This window comes from Periplaneta americana, chromosome 1 (genome assembly GCF_040183065.1).
Source record: "Periplaneta americana isolate PAMFEO1 chromosome 1, P.americana_PAMFEO1_priV1, whole genome shotgun sequence".
Lineage (NCBI taxonomy): Eukaryota > Metazoa > Arthropoda > Insecta > Blattodea > Blattidae > Periplaneta > Periplaneta americana.
The window spans coordinates 39,716,119-39,744,063 of NC_091117.1; the positions used below are offsets into that span (position 1 = coordinate 39,716,119).

The window sequence follows — 27,945 nt, forward strand, 5'->3', positions numbered from 1 at the left end:
ATTCGCCATAGATTACCTAACATTCGCCTTATGGTTGGGGAAAACCTCGAAAAAAAATCCAACTAGGTAATCAGGCCAAGCGGGAATCGAACCCAAGCCTAGCACAACTCCGGATCAGCAGCAAATGCACTATCACCTGAGCTACACTGGTGGTTTTCCATTTCTTTCTTACCTATAGTATAAAAAGATAAATCGCATAATAAATGCCTATATTTAGAAACATTGATTTAAGTACTACAGAGTGTCCCATAAGTCTGGAACATAGGGAAATGAGCTTTTACAGAATGTGTTGTGTAACTTCTCCATTCTGCAGAACGAACTGTGAGTTCATTCACTCTTCGTTCAGCAATGATACATCATTGCCAGCAACACAAGGTCTGACAGTGGCTGAAGTGCATAAAAAGCACCAGCTTATCTGCTGCATGATAACAACTGGATAGAGAAATTCATAGATAGCATTGACTGAAATAAATTTAAATATTTTCCATCTATCTAAATATTTATTAATCGACAGCAAGTACATTATTACATTCGTAATATAAAATGTCAGTAATAAGTGATTTAGAGCAGTGGCTATAACCCCTAGGATGAGTAGCCCAACTGAGACGAAGCAAAAAATCATATTAATTCGTGTTAAATGACGTGCTATTTTCCCGTGCCAATTATCTCCAGAAGCTGTCTGTTTACATTTTTTATGCCCAAGCCTATGCTCTTCATGACTTCCTTGTTCATGTCATCTCTTTACCTCAAATCTTAATAAATGTCCATAGAAACTTATTTAATGTCTTTTTTTTTTTTCTTCTGTATTCTAATAACTTATTACTAATAAGGGTATAATATCATTGGTGTTGAGGTAAAAGATTGTAACCCTCAATTTAAAAACTTTTCAGGAGAACTAAAAACGAATTTTATTCTATTTTTTTTAATGAGTAAATCACTTTATTTTACAGTGTAACGTCATTGTCATTATTAATAAAAATAAAGATTCAGTAAAATGTTAACCCAATACCGACAGGGGAAAACATTCTACAAAGCTATATATTAAAAAAGTTAGGGCTACAAATTCTACAAATTGTTAATTCTACCAAAAATAAATTGTCTGAGGGTTAATTTCTTTTACAAACACGCAGAGAGAACATAAACAAATAGTATGGTGTGAAAATCTCACTTTTTCAGTTTTTTTTACCTTGACACCAACAGTACAGTATAGTATTAGTATATTTTCTTGCTTTAATTTTCTTTTTTGATTTTTAATTTTTTTGTGTTTTCCAATATAGAAATTCTAGCACTTCCCTGTAGATAATCAATTTTAATTGTCATTGATCATCAAATATATATATATATATATATATATATATATATATATATATATATATATATATATATATATTTAACATCAGAATTTCATTTCCATATTCGAAAATTGATACCAAAAGCTTTCCAATATATTTTATGTGCCTCTCTAGACACGTTTATCACATTATATTTCAAGTAAGATACAATTTTACAAACAGTTTTTGTACCTTTCAGAAAGCATTTGCGGAATTAAGTAAAGGAAAATGCACAAAATAATTATTTTTTTATGAAGGGACTTTGATTGAACAGAAAAATTTGTTAAAGTGGTGTTCATTATATCCATGTTTGACTAACACTAATTCTATGATGACAGATAACTGTCTATTGGATATAGGATCCCAATACTAGTAGTGAACATCAATTTAGTAGTGGACACCTTCGAAACATATTTTATTATAACACCCACAATCAATGGTATTTCTCTTTACAGTTGCATTCGAGCTTTTAAACAGGTCATTTTTTGTAAGGTGGATTGCTATTGGCTTTTAGTTTGTGCCAATCACTGAGCCAGAGATAGCAAATACAACTGTATTCCGGAAATAGTTTCAGTTCCTTCTTCTTGGTAATAGTGGGTGCATGCTTTTGAATCAGTAAGCGTCTGCTAATTTATGTGATTTTATTAAGTTTAATACATATAATTTATGATGTTTTGTAGTAAGCTTTCATTTAGAACAAGAATAAAAGTTATCTAAATATATTTAGTGTGTATAGTAGGGGTGTCCAGTACTGAAGCATGCTTTTGTTAAATATTTTAGTACTGGACACATGGGGGGTCCACTATTAAAATAACCTTTTTAATGGTGGACACATAGTATTTAGTGATGGACATCTTAATATTTTCCAATGCAATTAGTTGATTTAACTCACTTCTTGGGTGTTTTCATTTTCTGTTAGAGATGCTTCTTACTGTGTAGGCCTAAATAAGTTTCTGTATATTCTCATAGATTTGGTTTTTCAAATACAAGACTGTAACCTACATTAGTTGCAATGCTGAAGATCAAGGTGCTTAACGTCCTATCCTCCAGTATCCTGAGGAGAAGATGACTGAAGCTGTAGCAGCAGTACGAAATGGTATGTCAAAGAAGGAAGCTGCGCGCACTTTCGCTGTGCCAAGATCAACACTAATCAGGAAGCTTAGTGGCACTATTCCTGAAGAAAGAAGAATGGGGCCAGCACGTACGTTGACAGCAGCTGAAGAAAACCTCCTTGCACAATGGGTTTTATCATTGGCTAGGAAGGGTTTTCCAATTACCAGGCACTTGTTATGCAATGCAGTGAAGAGGGTGCTTGATGTAGATAAACGCCCCAATCCCTTCACCAATAACTTACCGGGAATGACGTGGTTTCATGCATTTATGAAACGCAATCCTGTTATTTCCGAGAAACATGCAGAGAGTTTAACTCGATCACGTGCATCAGTGACAAAGAAGAGCATCGAGAAGTGGTTTCAAGAAGTCGAATTAACTTTAACTGCAGATGGCTTCAGGGATGTTCTAAACCATCCAAGGCGGATATTTAACGCAGACGAGTCTGGCTTCTTGTTGTGCCCAAAAAGTGGTAAAGTCCTTGGACCACGGGGTAGAGGGGACTTTTATCACCAGGTACCCAACAACGAGAAGGAACAGTTAACAGTAATGGGTTGCTTCTCGGCAAGTGGGGAAACTGTGCCACCTATGGTCATTTTTCCGTACAAGAAATTGCCACGAGATGTTGCAGATTCTGTGCCAGATTCATGGGCAATTGGTCTATCGGAGAGTGGTTGGATGAACAGCGAAGTGTTCTTCGAATACATTTCGAATCATTTCATGCAATTCTTGAAAAATGAAAACATTCCACGACCTTTGGTAATGTTTGTTGATGGCCACCACTCCCATTTGACGCCCCACGTGAGCGACTTCTGTAGTTCAAATGACATCGTGCTGGTTGCACTACATCCTAATAGCACACATCTCTTGCAGCCAGCTGATGTTAGTGTTTTCAAGCCCCTAAAGGATGGTTGGAAAGATGTTGTACGCCAGCGGAAATTTGATAACTACCCAAAGGATGTAACGAGGAAAACATTTTGTCCTCTCTTTCAATCTGTCTTTGCAACCAAAGCTACTGAAGAGGTAATAAAGAATGGGTTTCTGCACACTGGGCTTTACCCATTCAACTGTCAAAATGTCAATTTTGACAAATGTATCCAGAGTAAAGAGCTGATTAATCCTCTTGAAGAGGAGCAGAAAGAAGAAGCTTCTGTATCCCAGACCAAGACCTTCACTAAAATGCTGGAGGAGAAAATTAATCCTGTCACTTTGGCAGCATTCAAAGAGGTTCGAGATGGGGAGCAGTGGTCAGGTAAGGAATCTGCTAAGGATTTGTTTCATCTTTGGCGTGACTGCAGAATTGGAGAAGTGGTGAACTCAATTGGGAACGAATCTCTAGAACAACAAACACCTGCATCCGAAACATCACCCACTAGGCCTACACCTGCAAGCAGCACTGCGCTGTTACCAGGTCCATCTCAAGTCACACCCAACTCCCCCCAACCTGGTCCATCTTGTTCATCTCCATCCTATCCCTCAAAGAAAGGGGGTACTGTTAGCAGCCCCTTTAAAAGATGCCTCTTTTATCCAAAGACCCCAGAAAAAAAAGTGGCCCAACATAGACAGGTATTCCCTGCGGTTGTCTCCTCCCAAAAGTGGAAGCAGCATTTCATTTTGTCAGAAGAGAAAAAAAAGAAAAATATGCCAAAGAACAAAAGAAAATTAATCGAAGATCCCAACGATTGGCTTTGCAAGAAATGTGGTAAGAGTTTAAACCACGAGAAACTGAAGCAGACATGGGTTGAATGTGACAAATGCAAAGATACATACCACTTTAAATGCATCCCAAAGTCACATGTGAATGCATTTGGCTTGGATGAAGAGGATATGGAGGAAGACTGCGTCACCTTTCTCTGTCACAACTGTGCTACACTCAGTGAAGATGAAGATAGTTTTTCTGATTAAGTAGGCCTACCGGAGAGTCATTTTCATACTGTGTAGAAGTTTTTTTTTTTAATTAATATAAGTGGAAATAAGGCCTAGGCCTAGTGTGATTTTTTCTTGTCTGAATGTTATTTTTGTAAAATTTCAAGTTGTGTTTTCTAGATTTAAGGCTAGTGGTTAAGCAATGTTAATTACCTACCGCATTATTTCCTTCATATATAACACACAAGGCTGTGTATTTACTGTTTACTGGTAGAGTATATTTTTCAGATCATTTGTTTATTTTGACTGGGTGTCCACTACTAAAATTTGAGTGTCCACTACTAAGATTTTGAATAATTTCGAGGGTAACGATTTTTAAATCAGGATTTCATCCCTGATGAAACTCTTCAAACCGTTCTTTTATGTCGATAAATAGAACACAGAGGCAAGGTCTTAACGATTTCCTCCACCATTCCTGTAGCCCTTTGGATGATCTGTAAACAAATATGTTTATTAACCATTATATACATAATCTCAGAAAAGAAAAGTGGAGAAATCTCACTAACAATAGGTAAGTTCGAACATTGATAGGAGGTCCTAGCAGAAAGATCAGTAGGACACCTCTGTCCTTTTACACACTCTAAGGAAATACCTGCAAGTGATGGGACTGACTACAGACCCCACATGCAGAAAGTGTGGAAGAGAAGTGGAATTTTCTCTCCACATATTATGCAAATGTGAGCCTTTGTCCACAATCAGGTATGTCCTCTTGGGCTCGGATAGATTTAGGGAAACTTTCCAATTACTGTAAAATTTGTGTGCAATCACAATAACTTGCGCTGGTGATATTTTGGTTCTTTCATATGAAGCGTCTTTGCACATAAGCTGAGTAACTTTCACGTACTCTCTTCTGTAATAAAACTCTGAGTATGTGCGGTATGGGGTTAACGGTAATATCACATTCTGGACACAGCATCCTTCTTCACACAGAGACCTCCTTGCTTGCACACAACGGCACCAAATTATTTTGTTCATAAAACAATTCATTGTGTTTCAAAGAACACAAAGCATAAGTTATTTCTTTCACTTTGCATTACAGAATGAAATGAGGGCAACAAAATCGTTTTTAAGTCAAGCTAATAATATTAACTAAAGAAATATGGTGAAATTTCGGAAATATCTGTACTCATATTCGAGGCGCTCAGTGCACAAATGGTCCAACCCAAAAAACTTGCATATTGAGTTTACTGCTCCTCATATTGTTCCCTTCAAAGGTAAATCAACCCAATCATCATTCTCAGTTTTTCAAAGAGATTTCAGCACAAGTTTCGTTTGTGTAACGCATTTTGCGCACCATTAAAAAGAGGTAAAGTGGAAATATAATTTTGTGGGTTCGGCATTTTTGCGCTGACCACCTCATTTGTTCTCCAGGTATTCATGCAACACAAGCATGCATTTAATTACAACTAGTTGGTTGCATTGTAACATATGACACGTCCACACCTGTGGAATAACGGTCAGCGCGTCTGGCTGCGAAACCAGGTGGCCCGGGTTCGATTCCCGGTCGGGACAAGTTACCTGGTTGAGGTTTTTTCAGGGATTTTCCCTCAACCCAATATGAGCAAATGCTGGGTAACTTTTGGTGCTGGACCCCGGACTCATTTCACCGGCACTATCACCTTCATCTCATTCAGACGCTAAATAACCTAAGATGTTGATAAATCGTCGTAAAATAACCTACTAAAAAAACATGTGACACATTTTTCCATCCATCTGCTATTTCCTTCACCTTGAGGACTTATCAGTAGTTCACTGTTGCATATTCATAAGTTTTTCCCAAAGTTTAATCTAATTCCTAAAAGTTTACATATTAGACATAAGGCTATAGAGTATACCGTACAAAATTTTCTGTAGTTCAACTTAGAGTTGGTTATTTCTTGGAATTCAAAACAGATTTCCTATCAAACCATTCACACGTACTTATGTGCAAAATGAATGATGCAGGATGCAAAAATAAAATTATTACGATAATTAAAAACACTTAACAACTAAAACAAATGGCAGTTAATCTACCATTACCTTCACTGCAACACAGTAACAATAGTCTGCTAGTGTAACCAAAGAGAAAAGACTGCTAAAATGCTGGTAACATTCTTCTGTGTGGTCTCCAACATTTCTAATCCCCATTTCATAAATGCCGACACTGTAAAATTACGTGTGAATGATTTTCCCTGGACCAAAATACAGGAGGTCGAGGGTTGTGACAAGATTAGAATGGATTAGATGGGGGAAATAGTACAGAAACGCATACCCCCTTCAACAAATAATATTACCACTTTTTAAATTTTGCAACATTACTTCAGTGGCTTCTGCTAGAGACCGTTCTAATACAATGCTCTCACAAAACTTTAAATGGCTAATATTTCTTCTTGGCTTCTAATTCTAGTATAAAAGAATATGTGGTACTATTTAGGACGAGCATGTTTCTACAGAAAGGATCTTACTCCTGACAATCATACATGTATGCAGGCTACTATGCTCGGATATTCGCTTCTCAAAAAGTAGAGGGCCTATCTTCGATATCTCCCCACATAACACACGAGACTCAAGACTGATTTGCGTTTCGTTATGGGTTAAATGAGAGTACAGATAAGTGACATGAGGCCGAGGTATGTGACAAGGTTAGTGGGTTAGTTGAGGGGATATATAAGTGACGTGAAGCCAAGGAATGTGAAAGGGTTTCAATGATTTAAGGCCTTTCCTCTCCAGTGTGAAGTGTGGAAAGATAGCGAAGTTTCAAGTAAAGTATTATCTTCAGCTCTAACCTAAGTTAACGCAACCTAACCTTGAAAAATTAGTACCCGTACACACAAGAATCATGTAAATGTCTTAAAAAATATTTTTCATTTATTTTGAAAACCAATTTTAGGGAAACAACCATTTTCTATAAATGTACCCAAATAAATAAACACACACATTTTTTTTTTCCAAGAGTTTATCAAATACAGCCTTACGTCACTTACTGAACAATTCTGAAAAACTTATGGCACTAACAGATTTCCTGGAAGTTCTAGAAGTTTTTTCCTCCCAAGATAAAGCCCCATGGCACAAAGTCCACCGATCATAGTACCACCTACGAACCAGAATAAACTCTTCTGTCCTGCAGCACCTTCTGGCTGTAAATGTTCTGAAACATCAGAGAAAAACTATTTTGTTACAGTTGTAGCATTTGTATTAGCCATATCTGGTATAATCCAATTTTATGTTGCCAAGGCGAACTGTCATGGCTACATGCAAGACTACTACATAAATCAAAATTATATGCATGGGAGCCAACACTACACTCCTAAGGGTAAGTACACGTTGGAGCAACGATAAACGATAAAAGAAATGATCTAGCGACGCTTTGGTATTATCAAAGAATCAAGTGTTCATATCGGAGCAACGAGGAAGCGGGAAGCGAACATTTTGATTTATCAGTAGAAGATATTCTATGCATTCACTTAATGAAAGAAGATATATAGGAAATATCAACTGCTAAGTTCAAGGTTTATATAAGTTAAATACGTACAAAATTAAACCCGTTTCTCATCCCAAAGATAGTATAAATTCGTTGTGTTGTGATTGGTTCTTGTGATCACATAACATATGACCAATAAATACACAACTGATCAATTTGCCAATATCTACAATAATTAATTTAATATGCCGAAATAATAATAAATCGATTAATATTCGGATATATTGACAACCATCGGTAATTATACAGATTAATATTATCTTAATCAGAGATCATATGAATGACAAGAGCGAAGAAAATGGTACTTTTCTTTTTCGTTGCTTTTATCGTGTATCTTCGCTTTTATCGTTACTCCAATATGCACATCTCAATGACAATGCATACTTCAACTCTCCCTGATATAGCATCGCTGCTTCCTTTATCATTTATCGTCGCTCCAACGTGTAATTATCCTTAGCGACGAGAGAAAAGCTGCTATCATGTATTTCCAAAGCCAATAAAGCCCGGTTCAGACGGTGCGTGTTTCTGTGATGGATTCCAAGGTGGCTGTGCGGATGGGTCGCCTGCATGGTCACACACCGGAAATAATCCGTTCTGGTGGCTCCGTGGATGGCTAGCTTGCTGGATTTCGAGAGTAGGTTCCTTGCTATTTTTCCTGCGTGCTTCTGTGCTGGTTCACTGTTACCAAAATAGTTGTTCTCCAACTAAATCTTTTTATTTTTATGTATTTCTTAGTTTCTAAGGATAGAATAATCAAATATAGAATTTTAGTTGTTTTAAACTTCTTGTTTAATTGCTTTGTTGCAAAATTTACTATTGTTAATGTAGAATTTTAGTTGTTTTCCACTTATGGTTAGTTTCTTATTTATCATGAGTGTTATTTTATTTATTTTATTGGGTTATTTTACGATGCTCTATCAACATCTAGGTTATTTAGCGTCTGAATGATATGAAGGTGATAATGCCGGTGAAATGAGTCTGGAGTCCAGCACCGAAAGTTACCCAGCATTTGCTCGTATTGGGTTGAGGGAAAACCCCGGAAAAAACCTCAACCAGGTAACTTGCCCCGACTGGGATTCGAACCCGGGCCACCTGGTTTCGCAGCCTGATGCGCTGACCGTTACTCCACAGGTATGGACTCATGAGTGTTATCTAGACTGTTCTGGGACCTTGGGAGCGCGAAAACAACAGTGTGGAGCAACCTCGGGAAGGTTGCAGAAGCTACTATTTTAAGGGAAGAGGATGGTATTTTTTATGAAAAATTATTAAATTTAAAAAAAAAAATTCTTTAAAACACTCTGTGATATGCGTGGATCGCCATTTTTAAACTTCCTGCATTATGGATTTTTAAATCACTCGCCCACTTTTATTGTTGTTTCCGGTAAATTAAATTTTCAATCTTTTTTTTTTTTTAAATACCCCTTGATATGTGTGGAATGCATTGCATAACATTTTGTGGGTATTTGTGCCCTTATCGGATGTTGAGACGTCATTTTTAAACTTCCTGTGCTATGGATTTTTAAATCACACGCCCGCTTTTATCGGTTTCCAGTAACTTCATTTTTTTTTTACTACATTGCCAGACAAAATGAATATAATTTCTAAACTATTAAAGATACATGCATGATATTTAGAACACACATTCTTTAGACTATTAGGAAACTTTTCTCTGTAACAGAATTTTGTTAATTGATTTCATTTTAAAAATACGTGCGTTTGTTTGCAAGAAAGGAAATCAGAAAATTGTTATTAAATTTTAATTGTTTACCAACGTAGGGACTAATATCAAAATTCTGTTACAGACAGTTTGTAGAACATACTTTTGCAAATACATTGCAAAAACTGTTTGAATTTATCTTTAAAAACGGTTTAGATATATCGGTTTTAGTACAATCCTGCATTGGGTATATTTTTTTTTCAAATTCGGGCCCCCAAATAATTTTTTTTTTTTTTTATATTTTTATTTGGTTGAGTTGCCACAGCTATGAGCTCTCTACATACAAAAAATTAATAATTTAAACGAAATAGGAAAAAAGTTTTGAAAAATACCATCCTCTCCCCTTAAGAGAACAAGTCGAAAATTTTGATTATGAATTCCTACGGTTGGACCAAAGATCAAGTCAGAACTTTAATTGAGGTGTACAGAGAAGAAACATGTTTATATGCTATACAAACAGCATTGTTAAGACATCTTGGCCCGTATTTCTAAGCAGTAACCATTTTCGGCTCCTCATTCTACTCTTTTTTAATTTGATCCATCTCCTCAGCGTTCAAAGCTAGCAAAACAGCAAAGGCTGCTAAACGTCTTCTTCCTACAGCTTCACATACAGCTTCCATATTTGATGTTTACAAATCATACCGTGCCAGCATCTCCAACTTCCAAAACTGGGATCCAGCCAAAGAGTTTGTAATACTTCAAACTCTTTAGATCCAGCATGCAAGGCAGCTCGCTCCGTGTGAACGAAAACCATCACCGCAGCCACCACGGAACCCAGCACCGTAGCCGCCACGACACCCAGCCTGCTAGCCACCTTGGAATCCATCACAGAAACACGCACCGTCTGAACCAGGCTTAAGTTGTAACTGTATGAAATCGTGGACGTAGTTTACAGACAGACCCACAATTTCTGAAGTCGAAGTTGTGATAGAAAATCTGAAAAAGTACGAGTCTCCAGGTATCAATCAAATTCCAGCAGAATCAATACAAGAGGGTGGAAGCACATTATCTAGTGAAATTTATAAACTTGTACTTGCTTTTTGGCCAAAGGAAATTGTATCAGAACAATGGAAGGAGTCCATAATTGTACCTATTTTTAAGAAGGGGGGCAAGACTAACTGTGGTAAGTTTCGAGGAATATCACTTTTGCTGATGTCGTACAAAATTTTGTCCAAAATTCTTTTGAGAAGATTAACTCCGTACATAGATGAAATTATTGGGGATCATCAGTATGGTTTTAGGCGTAATAGATCAACTATTGATCAGATTTTTTGTATTCGACAGATATTGGAGAAAAAAATGGGAGTATAAGGGTACAGTACATCAGTTATTCATAGATTTAAAAAAGGCATATGACTCAGTTAAGAGAGAAGTTTTATATAATATTCTTATTGAATTTGGAATTACCAAGAAACTAGTTCGATTAATTAAAATGTGTCTCAGTGAAACGTACAGCAGAGTCCGTATAGGTCAATTTCTGTCAGATGTGTTTCCAATTTACTGTGGGCTAAAGCAAGGAGATGCACTATCATCTTTACTTTTTAACTTTGCTCTAGAGTATGCCATTAGGAAACTCCAGGATAATAGAGAGAGTTTGGAATTGAACGGGTTACATCAGCTGCTTGTCTATGCAGATGACGTGAATATATTAGGAGAAAATCCACAAACAATTAGGGAAAACATGGAAATTTTACTTGAAACAAGTAAAGCGATAGGTTTGGAAATAAATCCCGAAAAGACAAAGTATATGATTATGTCTCGTGAACAGAATATTGTACGAAATGGAACTATAAAAATTAGAAATTTATCTTTCGAAAAGGTGGAAAAATTCAAATATCTTGGAGCAACAGTAACAAATACAAATGATACTTGGGAGGAAATTAAACGCAGAATAAATATGGGAAATCGTCTCTCGAGTTCTTAACTGTTCTAACTCCACAAAACTTGATTCTGAGAAAACATTGATTGTAGGTTATGAATGCTATAACAATTTTTATAGTGAAGTTACAGAAAAATCAAATACATAACAATTTGATATTAGTTACGAAATATTTATTGAGCACTTAAACAAGTATTTTCGCTGGTACATAATGGCTGTATTGTAAACAAATGTATTGGAGATAGAACCTATGACGATATAAATGTCAAAATCCCTTAACTACCAGATGGTGTACGTCCAAAACACTATTAATGTCTACTTGTTAACATGTTTTAAACACATTTTTGTAAAATTGTACATCAACTGTCGGCATATAGGGATACACTGACACTTTTTCAGGACTACTCACATGACTGGTACAAGGAAATACAAGGGAAAATACTGGGCATGGTTAAATTCATATTATTCCCTTCAGAAGATGTCATAAAATGTGCTCTTGTTGATTTTTTCTTTAAAAACTTTACATCAAAAAATTTACTGTTATAGTTTAACCTATACTTGATTACAAAAATATTTTCTTCAACTTTACAGTAAGGTATAGTAGAGTAATTCATGCCTTTCGAAACAGCTATCTTATAGTTAAAAAAGTCTTTTGTCATCATTTCATGTACAATTAGGTGCACTTTGTGAGTCTGAATTGCTTTAAGGTTTCTTATTAATTATACTGGACAGAATATTTCTGTAAATTTTAGTTTGTTTTCAATAACACTGTGCGCTGCATCAATCTCTTGTACAAGACTATGGCCGGGTTCTGAAAACTTTTGTTCTATGCTGATAATTTTCTGATTGTTACTTAAAGTGTCAAGAGGGCTATTGACATGATACTGTTTCTATTTTGCGGAACACATGAGTGGGACCAAAGTTTAAATTTTGTAACCTTGGGATTGTTTACACAGATTTTGTTGAGAACTGAAACCAGAGCACTAGCAATATCATTCCCGGCTCTCCCGGACTGAGATTCATTCCAAATTGAGCAGTATGTTTTTCTATCCACAAAACAAAAAGCTGTTAAATTATAAAAGTTTACGATGAAAGAGTAATGGAACAGAGAAAAATTCTCTCCGACACCGGAATTTGAACCCGGGTTTTCAGCTCTATGTGCTGATGCTTTATCCACTAAGCCACATCGGATACCCATCCCGGTGTCGGACAGAATCGTCTCAGTTTAAGTTCCAACTCTCTTGGGTTCCCTCCGGTGGCCGCCCTCTGCACTACGTCATAGATGTCTGTGTACGTACGACTGAAGTCCACATATGTGCTGAGGTGCACTCGTTATGAGTGACTAGTTGGCCGGGATCCGACGGAATAAGCACCGTTTTAAATCACGAAGTGATTTATACATATCATATGGGCTATTCCATCTCAAATCGACCGAAATATAGAGAAAATTGACCTTGCAATTTTTAAATACAATGAAACTTTTTTTGTCCGTAGACAACTGTGATATAATGCTTTGTGCAAAGTTTGAGGCATCAGAACTTAATAGTGTTTAAATTAATATTTAAATGTATCGTATTTTCATAAAATTATCAACTTTAAACTGTTGTGGCTCCGAAACCCTTTCACCCAATGATCAAAATCATGGTGTATTTTGATGCTGAGAAGTTAAAGTTTATATTGACATGTAAACAGTTTTTCTTACTTTTTATGGAAATGGAGAAATTTAGATTTTTCTTCATTAAGATGCCTTTGGCCATGAAAAAATATTTTTAAAATATATGGTTAGATTCCGCATTGAAAGTACAAGCAGGGGTGTGGGTGGACATCTGGCTCCTAATACGAGGGAAGAAAACAAATAGCAAGTCCCGTATTCTGAAGGAATGTGCCTTCCAGCGAGATCATCTCTCTCCGCTCCGGGCCATGTGGTGAGGAGACCTTTCGGCACCGGGAGGGAGTTACTAGGGGTGGGGTGTGAGTGGACATCCGGCCCGTAATACAAGGGGAGAATCGCAGCAGCTCTCGTCTTCTGAAGGAACACGCAGGCAGTTATGTGAACTTTACAACAATTTTTACAAAAATTGTCCACTACTGTGATCAGTACAGTGAGTAATTTCAGGCATGCTTACATTTCCTCATCATTTCTTCATAGACTGTTCTATAGTCAATTTCATGGATTTTTTTACTGGGTTACTTAACGAAGCTGATTCAACTACGAGGTTATTTAGCGTCAATGGAATTGGTGATAGTGAGATGATATTCGACAAGATGAGGCCGAGGACTGCCATAGATTACCTGGCATTTACCTTATGGTTGGGGAAAACCTTGGAAAAAACCTAACCAGGTAATCAGCTCAATCATGGATATTATGTATCTGTTGTCATTTTCATAACTTATATTATTTAAGGAGATTTTGACAGTACAGTATCCAGCTAGATGAGATTTATTGTCTGACATGTCTAGCACACATCACTGTTTGCATTACCTGTTATAGCGCTTGATGGAAGATTTTTAGAGTCATATCTCGAAAACTAGGCTTTCTCCAGATGTAGAAATTAATAGAGAGGTTTCTTGTTTCAAATGGAACATATGGAGGAAAAATCATTGTGAAAATTCATTATCGCTTGGTGACCTTACCTTGTAAGAAGGAGAGAGATTCAAGTACAGAGATCCCTAATAAACACCCTGTTGTCTCAAACTTTATTGTAGAAAATGGTAAGTGGTTACGAAAATGTATTTGGATGACGAGTGTTCAGCTGATGTTAGATCAGACATTAGAGAGATAGGTTACTGTAGAAAAATTGCTGTCCTATTTGTATGTTACCAATGCAAAACCATCGTAAGTACACACTTTGGTCTCAAGGATTATCATTATTATTATTATTACTACATAGATGTTTCGGTTTCACAATTGAGTCATTCCATGTCAAATCGCACAAAATTATACAAATTTTGACCTTGATATTTTTTATTGCATTTATATTTTTTTTACCAAATCTATGGGCCTAATAAACCAACAAGTGTATTTTTATTTCCTCCTAAGTCGACATGTTTTTAAAATATTGCATGTTAAAATTCGTTAAAAATGTCGCACAATGCAACATTTAAAGCCTCATATTTCTGAGGATATTGATGTTAAAAATTTTTTTGAAAAAATGCATTTAAAAGCTTAAAGTACTGTCTTTCGTTAAATATTTACTAACTAATTTTAATATAATTATTACAAATATTTTTTTATGATTCAATCTTTAAGAGTTAGATATCAATGTGAAATAGCCGTATTAAAAATCTAAAAAAATGCTTACTAGGTGCACTGAAATATTCTTAATAATTCCAGAAAAATCACAATGGGATCTCCAATAGTTTAATGGAAATTTAATTACTTACAAAACAATGTGTGGCGGTCGGTGCAGCAGCAGTGGACAGGAAGTGCTGAAGCATGCTGGGAGGTTTATCGGCACTGGATGATCGAGTGAACGTTGCAACATTACACCCAGTACGGATCAAGTCACTTGAGGAAACACTGCTAATTTACTTGTTATGATATCTTCAAATATTTGTAAATTATTCTTTTAAAACTTTTGTTTTCATTCACACTACACTTTAAATTTTCATTCACCTACCATACTTTCTTTCTCAAAAGAAATTTGTTTTACAAAATATTCAGTTTTTGACAACAGAATGAAAGAATGTAATTTTAATATATCAGTTATTGGTTTTAGATTGTATCTGGCCTGAAAATTTTCAGTGTGATTTTTGCGCTTATTCAATGGACAAAATATAAATGACACGTTAGAAATGTTTTTTGTGACCAATCAAACAGTTTTTTTTTGTGTTGTTATAGGATCTTGTATAGGCTGGCCCTCGTGGCAAGTCTTTTAACAGTTCCTCCAATGCCATCACATGGATCTTTATTATGGGACGTTGCAAAGAAGTGTCATTCAGCGCTAATTCCATAATCGTCTTCATGTAAGCAATTACTTTTAAATTCTTTTTGTTTTTGTATTGTGAACTTGATCCATCGAAAAAGTAGATGTTTTTTTCACATCATTGAATTCTTGCTTTAAGAAACTGATTGCTTCGGTTTAAAAAAAAAGGAATCGGTGTCATGTTTCGCTTTCTGAGATGACAACAATACATTTGTGACGAATTTCTGTAATTTCTATGAAATATACTACGAAAGTATGTATTGTGGCTTGGCATTGTGGCGTCAAAAATAAAACATGGCTGACTTTTGAAGGGATGACGATGCATTTTCTACATGGAAAAACTTTACTTGCTAGGGAGCCTTTTACTTTTTGAAACTTTTCACGGGGGTACCGTATCGTTTTTGTTGTAGTTCTCAATAATACTGATTCCTAGCGCTGTATCCATAGAAATGCTAGAAGAAGAACTGGGATAATCACTTTCTCTGTCCACATTTTCATCTGATTCATGTTTATTAATATCACAAGAACTACTGGCTTCACATATAACTTCACCTGACTTATTCGGAAGTTGACAGACTTTTTATGGAACAAATCACATATTCGCACATTCAAAGACTCCTTTAAATTGAGCTTTATCAATAAATCCCGACTTAAGCGTCTTAGTGCACTTTTCTTTTTAGGAAGGTCAAATGGATTTAAACACTTGTTATATATTACGCGAGCGATCTTTACTGTCACTCATGTTGTATACAAGTCACGTCACTCCATTGAATTCAAACCCAGACTGATTATTTTTCTCTTCTATATTTTGTCTCTTGCCATCTGTTTATTGCCATAAAGTTTACTGCCTTACACAGCCTTGCTATCTTTAAAAACTTGCTTATATTACAGTATAAACATACAGCATTGTGAAGGGCTCCTCCCTCTTAGCTGAGTTAACAATAATAAAATACCTTTAGATAAGATATTTACTGTGGTTTTCCTCAGGCATAAGACAAATGTCGGGATGAGCCCTATAAGAAATGTGCCACGGATCTATATGCCCTTCCCCATATATATTCCTCTTTATTATAAACGACGAATGCCCTAGTTCAGAACCTATAAATTGTCTATTAAATATACGAGGTCACTCAATTAGTCGCAATTTGAAAGGACAGGGACCTCTCAAATTGCAGATTTAGATTTCATGGCGCTTCTTCCGACGGCCTTCACATGCTTTGTCATCGAACAACAGATGACAGCGTCTTGCCATCCTAACAGCAAACACCAGCCAGCTCTTCCTCTTCCCGTTCCGTGATCACTTGATCAAATCTCAGTCCCCCTCGCGTATGTGGTACCTAGGAGGTTACGTCCAATTTCGGCTTCCCCTTCAAAATTTTCTAGAGTTCCTTCAGTGGAGCAGCGTAACCCGGAGTGAGACTAGTGGCCAACAGGCTTGGAGCTCACATATTTAGTTTTGTACAGCCCCCAACCCCTTGCAAGGACGCGTTTTGCGTACCTTTTAAATTTGTCCTCCCAATTCTCTTTCGATTTTTCGATATTTACTGTTCCTTAAGGTATTAATCATTTGATGAATGAATGCATTTGTTTGCGACATCAGTTATATGCAATGGGGAATTTCGTAAAACTTTCTGCGGAAAGCCTTCTAGCCTACTGCTGCAAGCAGTTCATTAGCTGGGAACTGCGAGCGCGTGCATGCCTCCGGAAAATAAATTGTTACAAATGTATGTGTGCAGATCCCACATTCCTAAATGCAGTAGTTTACAGATAATAATACATCAGGGAACAACCTTATATTTTTTTTAGATTTTTAACTGGGCTATTTAATATATAATAATTTTGCTTTGAAAAAGAAATTATTAAAAAATTAGGTCAAATTTGAAATTTATTTGTGATAGGCCTAAAGTAATAAAAAGTGTTGTATTTAGTCTGAAACTATATGGTATTTTACCTTAGAGAGAAGGGATCTGAAGATGGAGGCAAAACTAGTTGTTAACTAACGTAAAATACCAAATAGTTTCAATTAACACAGGAGAATTGTTTATAAATTAAACTTACCAAATCATTAGTGGTACAAATTTTTTTTAGTAGATTATTTTACGACGCTGTATCAACATCTCAGGTTATTTAGCATCTGAATGATTTGAAGGTGATAATGACGGTGAAATGAGTCCGGGGTCCAGCACCGAAAGTCACCCAGCATTTGCTCATATTGGGTTGAAGGAAAACCCCGGAAAAAATCTCAACCAGGTAACTTGCCCCGACTGGGAATCGAACCCGGGCCATCTGGTTTCGTGGCCAGACGCGCTAGTCGTTATTCCACAGGTGTGGACGGTACAAATGTTAAAAGTGTGTAATCAAGATGTGGAATTCGTAGTCGTCACTTATAAAATGATGAACCCTTAAGTAATAAGGAATTGCTTATAATAAGTGAACCCTTAAGTAAATTCCAAATTCATAGACAACACTTATTCTCGTGTAATGAGTATTCACTTACAGCTGCCGGACATCAGGGGCGATTTCTCAGGGCATGCTATGCTTGCTGCGCAAGCCCAATATTTTCGTAGAATGTGTATTTCCAAAATGGCGTTACGTACATTAAAATTTATTTTAATTTTTGGAATACTGTATAGGCGTAATACCATCCGCAGGTTGCACCCCGCAACTATCGCAATGCTTGCTCATTTCTCGGAGCTACAGGAAAGACGTAGAAATAGCAAGAATATGATGCGCGTGCAAGTGCCTTCCTCCTTAGTCCATCCTACGCGCACTATCTGTTGTTTGAAGCTTTGGTCCGAGAGCTACACCAACTATTTATCGTTACACAGAGCAGTATTGACAGCGGGAATGTGCTGTGATTTGCGAGTGCAATGTAATTGTATGAGCGGAATGCATATGTTAGCTGCTGCATGTATTATTAATTCTTAAACATTAATTTGAAGTATTGCAATGAGTTCGGAATTGTGGTGTATCATTGAAACCTTATTATTAAATCCATTTTCCCGAAGGACTATTCAAGAGAAGACAGACATTATAGAGAATATGTGCGCTCGTTCTGTCCAGCTCAATACAACAATGTGCATTGGTTGGCAGAGTCGAAAAAACTAAATAAACTGTTTTGTTGACCATGTTTGTTATATTATATTGAACTTCTACATCTGATAAGCGAATATGATCCATGACTCATAATGATTTCATAATTATAAAATAAATTATTTATGTGGGTCTGATTATTTTTATTAATTATGAATTATTATATCCTCCCATCTTCCCCTATGAATAAAAGAGCAAGCCTAACTTTCGTGACTAGCATTCGCCCCTGCCGGACATGATTACATAAGAAAAGCTTGCTCTCATTGGACTAATCGAAGGCCGCTGTACATGTGGAATTGCTATAACAACGAGTTATCAATATTATTGTACTGAATAACGATCAATTTAGCTGAAAATAAGTATGCCGAAAGGAAAGAATTTTTCCGAAGAACGAGTTTGGCTTTGAGAGCTTGTTTTAAGGCATAAAGATATCATAGAAAACACGCGATCTGATTGTGTCTCTGTTCGAAGAAAGAAAACTGCTTGGGAAACTATTGCGTCAGAATTCAATTCCAACACCGAAAATATTTCAAGGAACGTCAAGCGGTTGAAGAAACTATCAGAAAATATAAAATTTCGTAGGAAGGCAGATGCTGGAAATTTGAACCTTTTAATATGACGCGATACTGCTTCGGAAATTATTCTGCACACTGTAGACTGACTTGCGTGGTACAGATTTGCACACACCAACTGTAAAATAGTAATTTATTCTGTGTTAATAAAGTATAGGCCTATTGATTCTGTTGTGAGAAATAGACATAGTGTAATTACGGCCTACCTGAAATGATTTTGCATAAAATCTTAGTGCTATCAGCATTTTCAACAGCGATGGGAGTGGTAACCTTAATATTAATTATTAACCCTCTGTTGTTTGCAACATCTTTGTCTAGTAAAGGCACAAAAATATCAACAACTGTGGTCTTGCGAAAATGATGTCGTTTCTTAAATTCCAGTTCACTATATATTTCCAGAGGATTCTCCATGTCTCTAATATACCTTTTTGGGACATGTATATCTTCCTCATTTCGTTCAACAAACTCCACAAAATCCTCAAAATCATTCTCGGTATCCATTTTGAAAATGAGGGGTCACTTAAGGGTACAGATCAGCTCACTTAAGTAATCATTCATTATGTGAATGAGGGACAACTATGAATTAGAAATGAGTAAGGGTTCACTCATTTATAAGTGACGACTATGAATTCCGCCCAAATATAATTTATTAAATGCAAGAGTCTCAGTTTTACGATTAAACTTACTAATAAACTAGCGTAATTTACTTACGTGGCAACACAGTTACGTTGGCATATGTTTCTCCATATGCTCCTGGTGCAAAAACACTCACTTTGAACACGTAAAGCCCCTCAATTAGGTGGCTTAGTTTCAGTGTTTCTCCATTCTGATCATTCATTGTGCCACTGTTGACACCCTCTGGCTGAGAGAGAAGAGTCCACTCATATTTATAATGTTCACCTGCATAAAAATCAATAAATTTCTTCAATCATGTAACGTCATAATATATACAAAAAAATTTAAGTATTGTAGTCAATGTTACCTGGCTGTTCTGCAGGAACTGTGAATGCTAACAAGGTTACTTCATTTTCTGGAAGACGAACTTCCTTTGAAATGGCAGATACAACAAGCTGCTTTATAGGTCTACTCGATGTTACTTCTTGCACGTAAACATCAGCTCCTCCTCCCAAATCACTTTCGGAATACATCTAATTCATGAACAATTAAATGTAAGAAGTCAATAGAAATATACTTTCGGCAATGTTAACATATAAATAACATAATTTATGCAAACTAATTATGAACAGTGGCTATAACTGAAAATGGTCAGTATCTTTAATGCAGACATTGTTCTTTGTTTCTTTTTAATGAATTTATTCACATTCATAAACTTGAATTGCTGTAAAATTGTGCAATCTTGACTTAGCCAATAGATAGAAAAGAACTTATTTAAATTAAACTAATTCATTTCATTCATTCAGTGTTCTGTCCAAGGGCAAGTCTTTCACACGTGTTCTGTTGGATTCATTTCAGGTCACATTGGAGGGTGATCCAAAAGATGGATATCACACCTTCCCTGAAACCATCTTTGAACCCGAAGGGCATTGTGCACTGGATGGTTATCCTGTTGTAACACAAGTATTCCTTCAGGATAACACTTTCGAGTGGAAGGTACTAATATGTTCTCCAAAATATGGAGATAGGCTGACGTGTTGAATCTCCCATGAATCATTCATCATCGTATGGTGTTACATGGTTCACCAAGGAATGCCTTCATGGAGGCTGAAAAACCTACAAAATTCAGCACATCACTCACTAGATGGGGACACTTGGGTGAATGATTCATTCCTGCAAGCTTATCAAGATCGAAAAATCCGAACCAGCTTATTCTGTGTTCAATTAACTCGAAATCTTCAATTTGACAGCAGAACAGGCAATTTATTTGTTTTCCGTGGATTAAATGTTTAATTCCAAATTAAACGTGAAATACTTGGTGAAAAACTGTCTCACTATGAACTATGAATCTTATTTACCTCATTACGTATGTTCTGCACGGGTGGTGCCGCCACCACATCACACTGTTGCTGCTGTTGGATCTGTGAGTAGTGAGGCTGTGGGGGAAGCCGACTGAGAGAGGACTGAGGCTCATCCCTTAAAGAGCTCAGTGAGCTGCAATGAGGAGGAGGGAAAAAGCTCGAGATGATTACAAGTCAAATTCACATGGATGTACAATAACAGACTCACAGTACTACCCTTAGAATTTATTTTTAAAGGAGAGAGAAATGACCGGTAAATTTTACCTGGAACCTAATCACTCAGAACAGTGTTATTTTAAGAGGTCACATACAGTTTTCACCCTTAAAAATTTATGTTTTATAATTTTTTTTTCTTCATATCCTTCAGTCCTATTTTGATAACATTTCCTTACATAAAAATAGCTCTTCGATCTAGAACAAAAAATATTTGCCTATGTAAGTTTTTTTTTTTTTTAAGAGATTTATCCTTCGAAGAGGTGGAAAAATTCAAATATCTTGAATCAACAGTAACAAATATAAATGATACTCGGGAGGAAATTAAATGCAGAATAAATATAGGAAATGAGTGTTATTATTCGGCTGAGGAGCTTTTGTCACCTAGTCTGCTGTCAAAAATCTGAAAGTTAGAATTTATAAAACAGTTATATTACCAGGTGTTCTGTATGGTTGTGAAACTTGGACTCTCACTTTGAGAGAGGAACAGAGATTAAGAGTGTTTGAGAATAAGGTTCTTAGAAAAATATATGGGGCTAAGAGCGCTGAAGTTACAGGAGAATGGAGAGAGTTACACAACACAGAACTGCACGTATTGTATTTTTCACCTGACATAATTAGGAATATTAAATCCAGACGTTTGAGATAGGCAGGGCATGTAGAACATATGGGCGAATCCAGAAATGCATATAGTGTGTTCATTGGGAGACCAGAGGGGAAAAAGACCTGTGGAGAAGCTAAGACATAGATGGGAGAATAATATTAAAACAAATTTGAGTGAGGTGGGATATGATAATAGAGACTGGATTAATCTTGCACAGGATAGGGACCAATGACAGGCTTATGTGAGGGCAGCAATGAACCTGCGAGTTCCTTAAAAGCCATTTGTATTGTATATTATTATTGTATTCTATAAGTTTTTTAAATTGTGAATTTTCAAAATTTTCATTTTGCAATTTGTACCAAACTGCTATTTAAAAAATTACTCCCAAGACTTTTAATATTTTTTAGTAATATATTTCTTGCCTCGAAGGTAATGTTCATATTAACAAGCCTGGGCTCAATGGTTAGAATATCAGTACTGCGAGAGAAATAAAAAAATGTTTCTTTATACATTTCCCAGACACATACAGACCTTTGCTGCACAGACTAGAATTGGACACCTGTTACGGAATCTTATCTGCATTGCTTTAAATTATCAGAGTCATCACTATGTAGGCTAAATAATGTTTAACAGCAGAAATAATAGAACACATCCTACTTCAATGTAACAACACCAACCATAAACTGCAAGAAAGAATTAAAAACCACTCATTACGTAAAATTCTCACCAGTCCACAGCTCTGGAAAACTGCATATTTGATTTACAGTGAACATCATGTGATCAGCTTATAGCTGAACACATGTATTAAGAAATAAGTAGTAAGTTCATACATTTAAATTTATAAGATTTTTTAAAATTCTGTTAAAGGTAGGTTAAAGATTGAGCTACAGTTCGTTGATCTCGCTATAAGAAATGGTCATGCAAAATTTCATGCAATTATCTAAAAAAAAAAAAAAATTGTGGAAGATATGATTTAAAGAGTTTTGAGAAAATGAGATGGCTGGTATTGTGTTTACATAGGAGGAAAATTTAATGCATAACTTTGTCAATTTTATAGATATCTTAAAATTTCTTTCACAGAAATAAAACTAAGAGTTCATATTCAATTAATGTAAGAAAAATGAAAAATATTTTTTTTACCCTTAAAGGTGTATGTACATAAGTGCTATAAACCTACAATGGCTCCCAGTTTCACTTCAATTACGAAAGAAGCCATGGTGAGGACATCTGTTAAATATTCATTGCCTTTGACTGGGTTTGAAGGAGAGTACAGTAACCACAAAGAAAAAAATAAAACGAGAAAACAAAAGTAAGGAATGCAAAGGAAGAAAGAAAACAAAATATAAAAGGAAAGGAAGAAAAGGGTGAAAACATGAGAAAAAAGGTACCTTGTGGAGACAGACTGTTTTCCCTTGACAGCCGCGATCTCTCACGCCACCAAGAAGATGATTGCCTTGGATGTCTTGACATGCTAGACTCATGCTGGTCCCGGGAGCTGCTTCTCCTGTCACGACGCCACTCCAGATTGTGTTCCCTGTGGCGAGGAGGTATGCAGTCTCCATGATCACGATCGCTCATACGCCTGCGTTGAGATAGTGTTCTCCGCAGCTGCAGAGGTGAGGGACTTCAGTCCCGGTGAGGACTGCCTCGTCCAGGACTCCAGTCCCACATCCTGCCAATGGAGCTGTCTCGCTTGCCGGTATAGGATGAACTCATTGAGCGTTGATCTCCGTTCTTTGTTTTTTTTTGTCACTGTCCTTACTGCTCTTAGAGCTTTAAAATGAATTTTCAACACGAGGAGGGGCCAAAGCAGCACCCTCGGCAGAAGAACTAGGCCTAGTCTTCTCTACAGTTCTTTGAGAAAATTTTTTCCACTGTAAATCCATTACTTGAGTTGCAAGTCTGGGATTTTTCCTTCCAAATCGGTTCTCAAATCCTTCTCTTCTTTCTACTTCCTACAACTTTGTTACAATCAATCCAGGGTTACTCTGCAACTTCTGCTTTTCTCGAGTCACGAGACATGGATCATCCTTGCATGATGCCAATGCTTGCTGGGGAACCAATCTTGGATCCTTCCGTGCTGATGCTTATGCTATTTCTCGATCCTCTAGAGAGCGTGAAGTGTCTGGGGGAAACATTAAGCCAACTTGAAACAGATCTATATCGCCCACACTCACAATGTTACAAAATTCTTAAATACTTAAGTAATAAGAGGGACAGTTTGATTAAACCCCATTTCCATAAAAGAATGGTTAAAATATTTTTCAGACCTCTAGATAACACAAACTTCAATTCCATATGAAAATAACAAAAATGTATTAACGGAAACAGAACTAGATGATATCACATTGGAAGTACTCGAAACACTGGAAAAATTGTAAATAAATAAATCACCAGAAGACAAACTAAACTTAGAACTCTTTCAATATGCAGGGCAGAAATTTTATGAAAGATTTCTCTGATTATTTAAAATATATCACGGTTGAAAACTACTCAGCACCTGGCAAGAGGCAATTACAATACCAACATATAAAAAAGGTGATTTGAAAAACCCTGAAATTATAGAGGCATATGTTTTCTTTACTCAGGCTACAAAATTTATGCTAACATATTAAAAGAATAAATCATCTAACACTATTCAAGTACTATGGGGAAGGTTGTGCGCAGATGGATTCGCCACCATTGTTATTCTAAACATTTGACTTTGCCGTGATTGGTGAGTTTTGTTGTTCAAGAGATGCATTACAATATGCACTCTTTATAGAACATAATGCTTGCCAGAAATGGGTTTTAGTGGTCACATGTTTAAAATCAAACCATGTTAATGTTATAAATTTAGAAAAACTGGTTTTGCTCTAAGCATATCAAGTAGTAATGCTCATACAAAGAGGATGTTTCACCTCATGAACAATTGGACAGATGTTTGAAACAGGAGCACCACATATCTAATCAACTCAGAGCTGAAAACTGCAGTCGACTTCAATTATTACGTGAGACAAAATCTGTATCAAAATATTCTTAATTTAAGCCTAGCTGCCAAAGTGTAAAATAAAGTTGGCTTATAGTAACTGAACTGAATAATTGTCTATTTTCTATATGAAATTCTGTCGATTCCTTAGTCTCCCGTATTTTCTTAAAAAACAGTTAGCAACCCTAAAGAAAATACATATACAAATATTAACTTAAAAAAAAAAGATTGCATATACAGTATATGAATACAATGACAAAATTAATGAAAGAGTACAATTTATATAATCATTAATCAGTATGGATTATATTTAGCAAGTAATCAGAGTTAATGAATACAACAGAGTAATAAATATATATTAAACATTCTGCCCACAAAAAACTAATTCTGTGTATTAAAAATATTTCTAAACAACCTAAATTTGAAGAATTGAATGTACCGGTACCTATATAGTACTGTAGGCATTATGTTATCAGTAGAGCCCAGATGTTTGACAAAATGCCTTTCTTTTACTGGGTGGAAGTAAATCATCATTTGCATAGCTATAAATGTGATTTGGACTAAATCAAAGTGATAGGGCCATTTTTTATTTTGCCTTTTTAAGGTGTTTCTTACTAATAAATGCCTTTTTTGTCATTTTAAAGCAATATTTCTTGTTTATTTGCAATTTTCTAATTAATTGTAATGTAATATGTACCGGTATGAAATTTAAATATTTGAAACAATGATTAACGTTACTAACAATAGTAAATAAAAGTAATTTATTTCCGTGCTTAATCTGCTAATAATCGTGCTTTAATACTATTGGTGTAATATGAATAATGAACGACAATCCACAGTTACTATTATCATGTCTTCACGGTACCAACAATCAGCTATATATTTTTAAAAATTAAGCTTGTTCTCATAGCAGTTGTCATGTAGCCTTTCCAATTGTTTGCTTTCATATTTTCAAATCTTACTGTTACAATGTTGTGCTACACGTGTTTATTATTGTATGAGAAAAAATTTGAGTGAGGAACAGTCTGTTATTGTCGAATGACAGAAGGTATATATGATCAGTTAGCTAGAATCCATTAATTCAGTAAACCATTGAAAAGTAAACTGCATGCCCACGTTAGTGAATTTGGTGCCCATGTGTTTTCAACTGATGGAAAAATGTTGTTATGTAAGGTTTGTGAAAAGACAGTTAATCATGAAAAAAAAAAAAAAATTTATAACTCAACATGGGTCACTTACGAAGTAAATATGTGAGTTATGTTGATATAATTTAAATTTATTGCTAAACTATATTATGTTTTTTTTTTTTTTAATTTATAATGCCTTTTTCAAAGATTACTGTGTCTTTTTTGCCTGCCTATTTTAACTGTTATAAATACCTAAACATCCGGGCTCTAGTTATCAGCTAAAAGAGGTAGGAAATAATACATTTTTGACCACTTGATAAAGCATATTCACATTTTTATTCTGTCATTTGCATTATTTTAGGCTATTTAAATTAAAGTACATTCTAAATTTAAGTTCGGACTGTAAATTACCTACATCAAATTCACGACATATACCAGCTTTCTTTCTTTCTTCCATTTTCTATTTCTCATATCATTTTTGTTTTCTTCCCTACTTTTTTTTTCTAATGGCGGGTACTTGAGCTGCGTCTCTGGCTCAAGTGCTAGCACAACTGTCTTTCATTCAGGTGGTCAAGGTTCGATCCCCAGCCAGATCGTGATGGAATTGTGATGGACAAAGCAGAGGTCACAGAGATTTTCTCGGGTTATTCCCATTTCCTTCTATCATTCCACAGACACTCCACCTCCCCCTCCATCATCCCCAATAGTAAAAATAGGCTAAGGTGAAGTGTTGGGGGTAGTATAGGTTTATGATGCTCCGGGCCCGTGGGATTTATCAGGCTACTCTTATGCAGATGACACCTGAGGTAGGATGGCCCACCTGTCAGCTGACAATGATGGGGAAGGCTTGGGGCTCAGGGCCCCGGAACTTATCAGGTTACTCATCAGAGAAATGGGACCTAGCTCTATCAGGGTGAGGCATTTAAATAATAATAATAATAATAATTTCGTCCCAGTTCTACCCTCATTGCCTCGCGTCAGATGGAAATAGGTGCACTGGGTTCTTTGGCTGGTGCAATGGAAGTGATTAAATAACTGGGCCCAAATTGCAACTTACGGTAATTATGCATAACAACTACAGAAGCGATTTTAAATTTTATTCTTTCACAAAACCCTACATTTTTACCCCCTTTTTCAAAAACACTTGATAAACGTAAACTGCAAAAACTTAATGTAATATTTTTTTATCAAAAACCTTACTTTTCACTCCTTGTCAAGAGGACAAATATAAGCAGCAATAATCGAAACTAACCTAACCAAAATAGCCACACAAAGACTGAATCAATTTCACAAATTCGTCAAACATGATGAACCTTACCTTAATAATTCGTAGGATACAGGGCTGCAGCTGCTCTAAAGAATGCACACATTCTCTCTTCCATTAGATATTTACACTTTAACATATATTCTCCCAAATATCCAATGACGCAACCAAGCGAAAACCGTCCACAACACTAAGTTCACTACGTGCCAGAAAGGTACCAGAACGACCAACTTTCTTCTAGTGATGAGCAAACGATATTTTCAAGTATCTGTGACAACTGACTGTGACAATTAAACATCTATGACTTTTATCGGTGATTTTGTCACATCGATATTTTATATCGATACGTAGCATGAATTACACCGACATTTTGTCACACCGATAAAAATTAGCAGGAAATATTGAAGAGCAGTGAAATATGAATACGATTTCTCTATACACACCACTCATCAGTGATTTATATGGGAAAATCCAACAAAGAAATTATGTACATGTACCATTAACAAATAAATACTTAGTTAACTGAACAGTAACATGTCAAAAGTTAACCTCATGTACCAAGAGGTTATATTGTAGATATTGATCCAGTTGGTCATTTTTAAATGTAGTTGGGTATGGAGAAATTGAGGTTATATAATTATCCTAATCGTTTTAAAAATTGATCATTTTTATTGCATATAATATAATGGATAAATTATTTTAAGTCGTGCATTAACATTATAATATTGAGTCACAGAATAAAAATTAATGAAACGTAAGTATTCGGAAAAACATTGGAA

The 27,945-nt window shown here is 35.8% G+C and overlaps 2 protein-coding genes across 4 annotated transcripts in view; one reads left to right on the plus strand and one right to left on the minus strand.

Annotated features, from left to right (window-relative positions):
• Positions 1-27,945, plus strand: part of LOC138694660 (inosine triphosphate pyrophosphatase) — a 60,830-nt gene that overhangs the window by 4,862 nt on the left and 28,023 nt on the right. The window lies entirely within an intron of this gene.
• On the minus strand, positions 481-27,422 carry LOC138694648 (dyslexia-associated protein KIAA0319-like protein). 3 transcript variants are annotated; one of them, XM_069818599.1, is made up of 6 exons: positions 27,221-27,415; positions 23,196-23,932; positions 19,997-20,162; positions 19,726-19,914; positions 7,331-7,494; positions 481-4,801 (listed from the first exon to the last, which is right to left on the minus strand). In XM_069818599.1, the coding sequence occupies exons 2-5, from the start codon at positions 23,367-23,369 to the stop codon at positions 7,349-7,351; spliced, it is 675 nt and encodes a 224-aa protein (XP_069674700.1). In that variant the 5' UTR covers positions 23,370-23,932; positions 27,221-27,415; the 3' UTR covers positions 481-4,801; positions 7,331-7,348. The 3 variants fall into 3 exon arrangements, with proteins under 3 accessions (XP_069674700.1, XP_069674708.1, XP_069674690.1); XM_069818607.1 differs by lacking the exon at positions 7,331-7,494 and having other exon boundaries at positions 27,221-27,422; XM_069818589.1 differs by lacking the exon at positions 481-4,801 and having other exon boundaries at positions 7,193-7,494; positions 27,221-27,412.

What these genes read in the sequence shown, in the direction of transcription:
- LOC138694648 (XM_069818599.1), bottom strand. Translation starts at nt 23,369, where the DNA reads ATGGAGACTGCATACCTCCTCGCCACAGGGAACACAATCTGGAGTGGC. An exon ending in AAACAGTCTGTCTCCACAAG is followed by an intron (nt 20,163 to 23,195) that starts GTACCTTTTTTC and finishes TTCATGAATTAG; the next exon opens with ATGTATTCCGAAAGTGATTT. An exon ending in CAACGTAACTGTGTTGCCAC is followed by an intron (nt 7,495 to 19,725) that starts GTAAGTAAATTA and finishes CTGATGTTTCAG; the next exon opens with AACATTTACAGCCAGAAGGT.